Raw genomic sequence first — 10546 nt, 5'->3', positions numbered from 1 at the left:
TATCAAGACACCTGCTGTTAACTCTTAACTACTTAGGACACCTGCTGTTAACTCTTAACTACTTAGGACACCTGCTGTTAACTCTTAACTACTTAGGACACCTGCTGTTAACTCTTAACTACTTAGGACACCTGCTGTTAACTCTTAACTACTTAGGACAGCTGCTGTTAACTCTTAACTACTTAGGACACCTGCTGTTAACTCTTAACTACTTAGGACACCTGCTGTTAACTCTTAACTACTTAGGACACCTGCTGTTAACTCTTAACTACTTAGGACACCTGCTGTTAACTCTTAACTACTTAGGACACCTGCTGTTAACTCTTAACTACTTAGGACAGCTCACCAGGTGTCCTAAATATCTGCCGACTAGGTGGGACTAGAGACTTCATGCATAGTTACCTACCCACTTATAAGTATAAAATGTCTTTACTCTCAGCACTTATACGACCAATTTTCTACTCTGAGACACTTTGGCGATATGGACCCAGATCTCAACATAATGTTATAAAAATACATAGAATGTTTGTTTTACATAATAATAAAAAATGAATATTACTAATGTAACCCACTGTAAAGACTGGGTTCAGTTGATTGTGTTGCACTGTCACTGCTCATGTCCATGTTCTGGAACTGTTCACGTCCCCATACAGGACTGTCCGCGTCCCCGTACAGAACTGTCCGCGTCCCCGTACAGAACTGTCCGCGTCCCCGTACAGAACTGTCCTCGTCCCCGTACAGAACTGTCCGCGTCCCTGTACAGAACTGTCCTCGTCCCCGTACAGAACTGTCCTCGTCCCCGTACAGAACTGTCCGCGTCCCCGTACAGAACTGTCCACGTCCCTGTACAGAACTGTCCCCGTTCCCGTACAGAACTGTACGCGTCCCCGTACAGAACTGTCCGCGTCCCTGTACAGAACTGTCCCCGTTCCCGTACAGAACTGTCCGCGTCCCCGTACAGGACTGTCCGCGTCCCCGTACAGAACTGTCCGCGTCCCTGTACAGAACTGTCCCCGTTCCCGTACAGAACTGTCCGCGTCCCCGTACAGAACTGTCCGCGTCCCCGTACAGAACTGTCCGCGTCCCTGTACAGAACTGTCCCCGTTCCCGTACAGAACTGTCCGCGTCCCCGTACAGAACTGTCCGCGTCCCTGTACAGAACTGTCCCCGTTCCCGTACAGAACTGTCCGCGTCCCCGTACAGGACTGTCCGCGTCCCCGTACAGAACTGTCCGCGTCCCCGTACAGAACTGTCTGCGTCTCCGTACAGAACTGTCCACGTCCCCGTACAGAACTGTCCTCGTCCCCGTACAGAACTGTCCCCGTCCCCGTACAGAACTGTCCGCGTCCCCGTACAGAACTGTCCTCGTCCCCGTACAGAACTGTCCCCGTACAGAACTGTCCGTGTCCCCGTTCGGTGTGGCGACAAGCATATTGTCCGGTTACGCGCAGAGTGGACTGAGGTGATCTTGGGGAATAACGAAGGAGTTTGTTACCGTGTTGAGACACTGAAGTTTACCGTTCAATTTGCTTTTTTCTTTACGGTCAGGGACAGTATGAGTGTAGCCAGATCCTTTTCACTCTCTATCCTTGTTTCATTTTGTGGTTCACCGGATTCGTCATCATCATCGAGACGAGGGACAGACGAACGACCTGCTAGCTAGCCTAGCTAGTCGGTACAGCTCGGTAAGCTAGCTAGCTACTCTACCAGCAGCATCCTAGTTATCATAGCTAGTCGGTACAGCTCGGTAAGCTAGCTAGCTACTCTACCAGCAGCATCCTAGTTATCATAGCTAGTCGGTACAGCTCGGTAAGCTAGCTAGCTACTCTACCAGCAGCATCCTAGTTATCCTAGCTAGTCGGTACAGCTCGGTAAGCTAGCTAGCTACTCTACCAGCAGCATCCTAGTTACCATAGCTACCACTACATCATCACCGGCTGTCTGCATTTCTTGTGGACCGATGGAGCTCCCCGGTTGTTTCTTCCACCTGTTAAATCCCGGTGAGGCTTCTCCCTCTCTCGTTGACGGATGCTGGCTACCTCTGTCCGGTTCTCCTCTCTTCACTAGATGGACGGTAACTTTAGTGTTTAAACCCTCTGTGTCCAAGGACCGAACTTTTGAATATTATTTTCGGGGCGCCTCAAGGAGACTGGAAACATTCCGTTTTTAACAACACTTTTTTGGGATGAAGTTCATTGCATCCAGGAGCCCAGTTTCATAATACCAATGAATGTATGGAAATGTGGGAAAATACGTTTTTCTGGACCAGAATTGACTGAATTAATGTTCAGGGTTATTAATAACCGTTACATTAATTAAGTATCATTTCAAAACATGAGCATAAAAACAGGTAATAATAAACATGAATCATCATTGTATTACTTCACCGTAATCTGTTAAATGCTTTTTCAGTCCTTCCTCTTGTGTTAGCAGTGTGGAAAGGGACAGAAAGAAGCACACAGGAGTTTTCCTGTGAGGGGAGTGGTGGTGTATCCAGGGAGAAAACTAAACTAATCTTCTGAAATGTCATTTGTGGTCTTATGCTCCCATCTATTGTAATTATGAAGCAACTGCAGTAGTGAATGTGTAATTCCTTATTAAAGTAGTATTTACTGTACATAGTCCATCGGTAAATAGCCCACCCAATCTACCTACCTCATCCCCATATTGTTTTTATTTACTTTTCTGCTCTTTTGCACATCAGTATTTCTGCTTGCACATAATGATCTGCTCATCATCATCTATCACTCCAGTGTTTATCTGCTGAATTGTAATTACTTTGCTACTATGGCCTATTTATTGCCTCCTCACGCCAATTGCACTGTATATAGACTTTATTATTTTTATTTTTTTTATTCTACTATACGCTTGTTGATTCCATGTGTAACTCTGTGTTGTTGTTTGTGTCACACTGCTTTGCTTTATCTTGGCCAGGTTGCAGTTGTAAATGAGAACTTGATTGTTCCCAACTAGTTTAACCTGGTTAAATAAAGGTGGAAAAAAATGTATGTATATAATAATAAATATATATATATATATATTTAGCAAATAAACATGATTATATGTCTCTCTGAAATGAAACATCAATTGATAGATTGTTTTAACTAATAGATGTCTGCCATTGAACAATTGCCTGATTAGCTTGTGAAAAACACCAAACTCTTTCATAATTTCTTTAAACAATAAGAGCTAATTTACCAATTTTTCTGAAAAGTGATATATAGCGTTATGGAATGAAACTCTTCTTATGTTTCCCCATCTGAGCTCAGAGTAGATGAGAGATGTAATGTTTGTCTCTGTTGTGTTGAAGACCAATCAGGCAGGAGAGACCAGCCTCCCCTGTTCCCAGCTGTGTGTCCATGAAGAGTGACGAGTCTATGGATCCTCCTATCCTGTTTAGAGAGGGAGACTTTTCTACTGAACAAAGGTAAGAAGAACTCATGGGTCCTGGTCAGTGAGTTAAACAACACTGTCTCTAGTCATTTCTCCTCCCATTTTCCCATTTCTTGTTGTTGTTTTCATAATCCATAGGCTAATCATTGTCCATTTGCATAGTTCTAAAACAATATTAAACAAACACAACATTCCCTCCCTGTGTGTGTGTGTGTGTGTGTGTGTGTGTGTGTGTGTGTGTGTGTGTACTCCCTGGATGAGGAGATGTAATCTCATGTTTTGTCCACAGAAACCAACAGGAGAGATCAGAGTCAGAGATTCTCAGTGGTCAGTCTTCCCAGAGTCATCAAACAGACCTGGCCTCCATATTCAGTGTATGTGGTCCTGTTATGTACATTTGTTTTTGTTTACCTCAAGTAAAGTTGATCTGTCAATCATTCATTAATGTGTTAATGAGAAGCATTTAGTCTCTTGCTTAACTTATTTACTTGATTTATTTCAGTTGCTTGAAGAGAAAATTATGACATTTGTGAAGAATGAGCTGAAGATGTTCAAGAGGATTCTTAGTCCAGAACTCCCAGAAGGCTTTGAGAGTCAGAAGCAGGATAAGGAAGTGGTGGATGCTGAAGATGAGCAGCAGGAGAGCAGTGCCAGAGAGGGGGCTCTGAAGATCACACTGCACATCCTGAGGAAAATGAACCAGAAGGAGCTTGCTGACACACTGGAGAAATGTAAGATCTGTCTGCCTCATGTTGAATGATGTTTTATAACATTTAAAAGCTGTAGCTAAAGTACAGCTAAAGTAGCTGTGCAACTCAATGATGTTGTAGCAGCCTTAACACAACACCTAGTGACCTCATCAAGTAGCAGCAGGGATGTGTTGTGCTGATTCATTTAGAGAGAGAGAGAGAGAGAGAGAGACAACATTAATAATACCATCAATGAGGCGCAGTGGTTAAGGGTGCTGTACTGCAGTGCCAGCTGTGCCATCAGAGACTCTGGGTTTGCGCCCAGGATCTGTCGTAACCGGCTGTGACCGGTGAGGTCCATGGGGCGACGCACAATTGTCGTCCGGGTTAGGGAGGGCTTGGTCGGTAGGGATGTCCTTGTCTCATCGTGCACCAGCTACTCCTGTGGCGGGCCGGGCGCAGTGCGTGCTAACCAAGGTTGCCAGGTGCACAGTGTTTCCTCCAGCACATTGGTGCGGCTGGCTTCCGAGTTGGATGCGCGCTGTGTTAAGAAGCAGTGTGGCTAGGTTGGGTTGTGTATCGGAGGACGCATGACTTTCAACCATCGTCTCTCCCGAGCCCGTACGGGAGTTGTAGCGATGAGACAAGATAGTAGCTACTAACACAATTGGAATTGGGGAGAAAAAGGAGTAAATTTAAAAAAAAAAATAATATAATCAGTCACACCAGTCACATTTATACAGTCAGTTAAGAGAATAAATTATTATAATGTAAAACTTTATAACAGTCCTACAATACTATAGACATTAAAACAGACGTAATATTAATATCCTCTGTGTTATTTCTAGATTCAGATGAGCTTGCTGTGATTTGCCAACGTGAACTCAAATCTAATCTAAAGAAGAAGTTTCAATGTGTATTTGAGGGGATCGCTCAACAAGGAAACCCAACACTTCTCAATAAGATCTACACAGAGCTCTACATCACAGAGGGTGGAACAGGAGAGGTCAATAATGAACATGAGCTGAGACAGATTGAGACAACAACCAGGAAACAAGCAAGACCAGAGACTCCAATCAAATGTAACGACATCTTCAAACCCTTAACTGGACAAGACAAACGTATCAGAACCGTGCTGACAAAGGGAGTCGCTGGCATTGGAAAAACAGTCTCTGTGCAGAAGTTCATTCTGGACTGGGCTGAAGGAAAAGCAAATCAGGATGTCCAATTTGTATTTTCATTCCCTTTTCGGGAGCTGAATTTGATGAAAGAGGACAAACACACTTTCATTGAACTTCTTAATCACTTCTCAATGGAAACCAAACAATCAGGAATCTCCATCTACAACAAGTACAAAGTTATGTTCATCTTTGATGGTCTGGATGAGTGCCGACTGCCCCTAGACTTCCAGAAGAACAAGATCTGTTGGGACGTCACAGAGTCAACCTCAGTGGATGTTCTGCTGACAAATCTCATCAAGGGAAATCTGCTTCCCTCTGCTCTCCTCTGGATAACTACCCGACCTGCAGCAGCCAATAAGATCCCTTCAGGGTGTGTTGACCAGGTGACAGAGGTACGAGGGTTCAATGACCAACAGAAGGAGGAGTACTTCAGGAAGAGATTCAGTGATGAGGACCTGGCCAGCAGAATGATCTCACACATAAAGACATCAAGGAGCCTCCACATCATGTGCCACATTCCAGTCTTCTGTTGGATTTCTGCAACAGTCCTTGAACACATGCTGAAACATGAGAGAGAAGAGATGCCCAAGACTCTGACTGAGATGTACACACACCTTGTGGAGTTTCATACCAAACAGAAGAATGAAAAGTATCTTGGGAAAGAAGAGACAGGTCCACACTGGAATAAAGAGAGCATTCTGTCACTGGGAAAACTGGCTTTTCAACAGCTTGTGAAGGGCAATCTGATTTTCTATGAAGAAGACCTGACAGAGGCTGGCATTGATGTCAATGAAGCCTCAGTGTACTCAGGATTGTGCACACAGCTCTTTAAAGAGGAATGTGTGCTGTACCAGGACAAGGTGTACTGCTTTGTTCATCTGAGCATTCAGGAGTTTCTGGCTGCTGTATATGTGTTCCTCTCATTCATCAACAACAATGAGAATCTAATGGACATACTGCAAACAGAAGACGAGCCTGAAGTTACTTTCTATAACAGTGCTGTGGATAAAGCCTTACAAAGTGAGACGGGAAACCTGGACCTTTTCCTCCGCTTCCTTCTGGGCCTCTCAGTGGAGTCCAATCAGAAGCACTTACGAGGTCTACTGACAAAGACAAGAATCAGCTCACAGAGCCATGAAGAAACAGTCAAGTACATCAAGGAGAAGATCGGGGAGAATCTCTCTCCAGAGAGGAGCATCAATCTGTTCCACTGTCTGAATGAACTGAATGACCATTCTCTAGTGGAGGAGATCCAAAGATACCTGAGATCAGGAAGTCTCTCAAAACCCAAACTGTCACCTGCACAGTGGTCAGCTCTGGTCTTTGTGTTGCTGACTTCAGAAAAGGAGCTGGATGTGTTTGACCTGAAGAAATACTCCAGATCAGAGGAAGGTCTTCTGAAGCTGATGCCAGTGGTCAAAGCCTCCAGAGCTGCTCTGTAAGTAAATAAAATGACATTTAACAACTAATCATCAGGAAGAAATATTCAGTTTAGAGAAAAATATGTATTATAATATGTATAATATATTATTTTGAAAAACATATTGAATAAATTCATTGATTTTCACATTAGTATAACAATATGACAATACAATTCTAGGAAACGGAAGATTAATCTATATGTTGTTTGAGAGAATAAACCAAATGCATCTGCCATTGTCTTTCTACACTACTGGTGTTAAATTAACAGTGTGTTTGTGAAGTCATGATGATCTCTTTGTCAGGCTGTCAGGCTGTGGAGTCACTGAGGAAGGCTGTGCTTCTCTGGTCTCAGCTCTTAAGTCAAACCCCTCACACCTGAGAGAGCTGGATCTGAGTAACAATGACCTGAAGTATTCAGGAGTGGAGCTGCTCTCTGCTGGACTGGGGAATCCCCACTGTAAACTGGAGACTCTGAGGTCAGTATTCCTGTAGTTGGTCAACAAGTGATAACTGTTCACCAGATCCACATGTGTTTACCAGACACACATAGTCCACACCATATGTGTTTGGACAGTGAAGCTTACAGTTTTAAATGTGGTGCTCTGCTCCAGCATTTTGGATTTGAGATATAATGTTTCATATTAGGAGACAGTACAGAATGTCACCTTTTATTTGAGGTTGATGGTGAGAGGTTAGTATGTTTTGTTGTAGCCTCTGTTATTGGTAATGGTGAGAGGTTAACATGTTTTGTTGTAGTCTCTGTTATTGGTAATGGTTAGAGGTTAGCATGTTTTGTTGTAGTCTCTGTTATTGGTAATGGTGAGAGGTTATCATGTTTTGTTGTAGCCTCTGTTATTGGTAATGGTGAGAGGTTAGTATGTTTTGTTGTTTCCTCTGTTATTGGTAATGGTGAGAGGTTAGTATGTTTTGTTGTAGCCTGTGTTATTGGTAATGGTGAGAGGTTAGCATGTTTTGTTGTAGCCTCTGTTATTGGTAATGGTGAGAGGTTAGTATGTTTTGTTGTAGCCTCTGTTATTGGTAATGGTGAGAGGTTATCATGTTTTGTTGTAGCCTCTGTTATTGGTAATGGTGAGAGGTTAGTATGTTTTGTTGTAGCCTCTGTTATTGGTAATGGTGAGAGGTTAGCATGTTTTGTTGTAGTCTCTGTTATTGGTAGTGGTGAGAGGTTAGCATGTTTTGTTGTAGCCTCTGTTATTGGTAATGGTGAGAGGTTAGCATGTTTTGTTGTAGCCTCTGTTATTGGTAATGGTGAGAGGTTAGCATGTTTTGTTGTCGTCTCTGTTATTGGTAATGGTGAGAGGTTAGTATGTTTTGTTGTAGCCTCTGTTATTGGTAATGGTGAGAGGTTAGCATGTTTTGTTGTGGTCTCTGTTATTGGTAATGGTGAGAGGTTAGCATGTTTTGTTGTCGTCTCTGTTATTGGTAATGGTGAGAGGTTAGTATGTTTTGTTGTAGCCTCTGTTATTGGTAATGGTGAGAGGTTAGCATGTTTTGTTGTAGCCTCTGTTATTGGTAATGGTGAGAGGTTAGCATGTTTTGTTGTCGTCTCTGTTATTGGTAATGGTGAGAGGTTAGTATGTTTTGTTGTAGCCTCTGTTATTGGTAATGGTGAGAGGTCAGCATGTTTTGTTGTCGTCTCTGTTATTGGTAATGGTGAGAGGTTAGCATGTTTTGTTGTCGTCTCTGTTATTGGTAATGGTGAGAGGTTAGCATGTTTTGTTGTAGTCTCTGTTATTGGTAATGGTGAGAGGTTAGCATGTTTTGTTGTAGTCTCTGTTATTGGTAATGGTGAGAGGTTAGCATGTTTTGTTGTAGTCTCTGTTATTGGTAATGGTGAGTGGTTAGCATGTTTTGTTGTAGCCTCTGTTATTGGTAATGGTGAGAGGTCAGCATGTTTTGTTGTCGTCTCTGTTATTGGTAATGGTGAGAGGTTAGTATGTTTTGTTGTGGTCTCTGTTATTGGTAATGGTGAGAGGTTAGCATGTTTTGTTGTAGCCTCTGTTATTGGTAATGGTGAGAGGTCAGCATGTTTTGTTGTCGTCTCTGTTATTGGTAATGGTGAGAGGTCAGCATGTTTTGTTGTCGTCTCTGTTATTGGTAATGGTGAGAGGTTAGCATGTTTTGTTGTAGCCTCTGTTATTGGTAATGGTGAGAGGTTAGCATGTTTTGTTGTAGCCTCTGTTATTGGTAATGGTGAGAGGTTAGCATGTTTTGTTGTAGTCTCTGTTATTGGTAGTGGTGAGAGGTTAGCATGTTTTGTTGTAGCCTCTGTTATTGGTAATGGTGAGAGGTTAGCATGTTTGTTGTAGCCTCTGTTATTGGTAATGGTGAGAGGTTAGAATGTTTTGTTGTTGCCTCTGTTATTGGTAATGGTGAGTGGTTAGCATGTTTTGTTGTCGTCTCTGTTATTGGTAATGGTGAGTGGTTAGCATGTTTTGTTGTCGTCTCTGTTATTGGTAATGGTGAGAGGTTAGCATGTTTTGTTGTAGTCTCTGTTATTGGTAATGGTGAGTGGTTAGCATGTTTTGTTGTCGTCTCTGTTATTGGTAATGGTGATTGTTGTAGCCTCTGTTATTGGTAATGGTGAGAGGTTAGCATGTTTTGTTGTAGTCTCTGTTATTGGTAGTGGTGAGAGGTTAGCATGTTTTGTTGTAGCCTCTGTTATTGGTAATGGTGAGAGGTTAGCATGTTTTGTTGTAGCCTCTGTTATTGGTAATGGTGAGAGGTTAGAATGTTTTGTTGTCGTCTCTGTTATTGGTAATGGTGAGTGGTTAGCATGTTTTGTTGTCGTCTCTGTTATTGGTAATGGTGAGAGGTTAGCATGTTTTGTTGTAGTCTCTGTTATTGGTAATGGTGAGAGGTTAGCATGTTTTGTTGTAGCCTCTGTTATTGGTAATGGTGAGAGGTTAGCATGTTTTGTTGTAGTCTCTGTTATTGGTAATGGTGAGAGGTTAGCATGTTTTGTTGTAGTCTCTGTTATTGGTAATGGTGAGAGGTTAGCATGTTTTGTTGTAGTCTCTGTTATTGGTAATGGTGAGTGGTTAGCATGTTTTGTTGTAGCCTCTGTTATTGGTAATGGTGAGAGGTCAGCATGTTTTGTTGTCGTCTCTATTATTGGTAATGGTGAGAGGTTAGTATGTTTTGTTGTGGTCTCTGTTATTGGTAATGGTGAGAGGTTAGCATGTTTTGTTGTAGCCTCTGTTATTGGTAATGGTGAGAGGTCAGCATGTTTTGTTGTCGTCTCTGTTATTGGTAATGGTGAGAGGTCAGCATGTTTTGTTGTCGTCTCTGTTATTGGTAATGGTGAGAGGTTAGCATGTTTTGTTGTAGCCTCTGTTATTGGTAATGGTGAGAGGTTAGCATGTTTTGTTGTAGCCTCTGTTATTGGTAATGGTGAGAGGTTAGCATGTTTTGTTGTAGTCTCTGTTATTGGTAGTGGTGAGAGGTTAGCATGTTTTGTTGTAGCCTCTGTTATTGGTAATGGTGAGAGGTTAGCATGTTTTGTTGTAGCCTCTGTTATTGGTAATGGTGAGAGGTTAGCATGTTTTGTTGTCGTCTCTGTTATTGGTAATGGTGAGAGGTTAGTATGTTTTGTTGTAGCCTCTGTTATTGGTAATGGTGAGAGGTTAGCATGTTTTGTTGTGGTCTCTGTTATTGGTAATGGTGAGAGGTTAGCATGTTTTGTTGTCGTCTCTGTTATTGGTAATGGTGAGAGGTTAGTATGTTTTGTTGTAGCCTCTGTTATTGGTAATGGTGAGAGGTTAGCATGTTTTGTTGTAGCCTCTGTTATTGGTAATGGTGAGAGGTTAGCATGTTTTGTTGTCGTCTCTGTTATTGGTA

General features: G+C 42.4%; 1 protein-coding gene across 4 annotated transcripts in view; it reads left to right on the top strand.

The window, feature by feature from the left end:
- The window catches only part of LOC118381372 (NLR family CARD domain-containing protein 3-like), a 31249-nt gene that overhangs the window by 2131 nt on the left and 18572 nt on the right, over positions 1-10546 (top strand). For 2 of the 4 annotated variants that reach the window (XM_052512782.1, XM_052512781.1), the window contains exons 2-6: positions 3311-3427; positions 3683-3767; positions 3896-4124; positions 4931-6701; positions 6988-7161. In XM_052512782.1, coding sequence (XP_052368742.1) covers positions 3311-3427; positions 3683-3767; positions 3896-4124; positions 4931-6701; positions 6988-7161 — 2376 coding nt within the window. Of the gene's footprint in view, positions 1-2934; positions 3006-3310; positions 3428-3682; positions 3768-3895; positions 4125-4930; positions 6702-6987; positions 7162-10546 lie in introns of all 4 variants that reach the window. The other 2 variants (XM_052512784.1, XM_052512783.1) reach the window with 2 other exon arrangements.

The sequence above is a fragment of the Oncorhynchus keta genome, unplaced genomic scaffold (assembly GCF_023373465.1).
Source record: "Oncorhynchus keta strain PuntledgeMale-10-30-2019 unplaced genomic scaffold, Oket_V2 Un_contig_929_pilon_pilon, whole genome shotgun sequence".
NCBI lineage: Eukaryota > Metazoa > Chordata > Actinopteri > Salmoniformes > Salmonidae > Oncorhynchus > Oncorhynchus keta.
The sequence above is the reverse complement of the archived record's forward strand: the minus strand, read 5'-3'. Positions and strand labels throughout refer to the sequence as shown.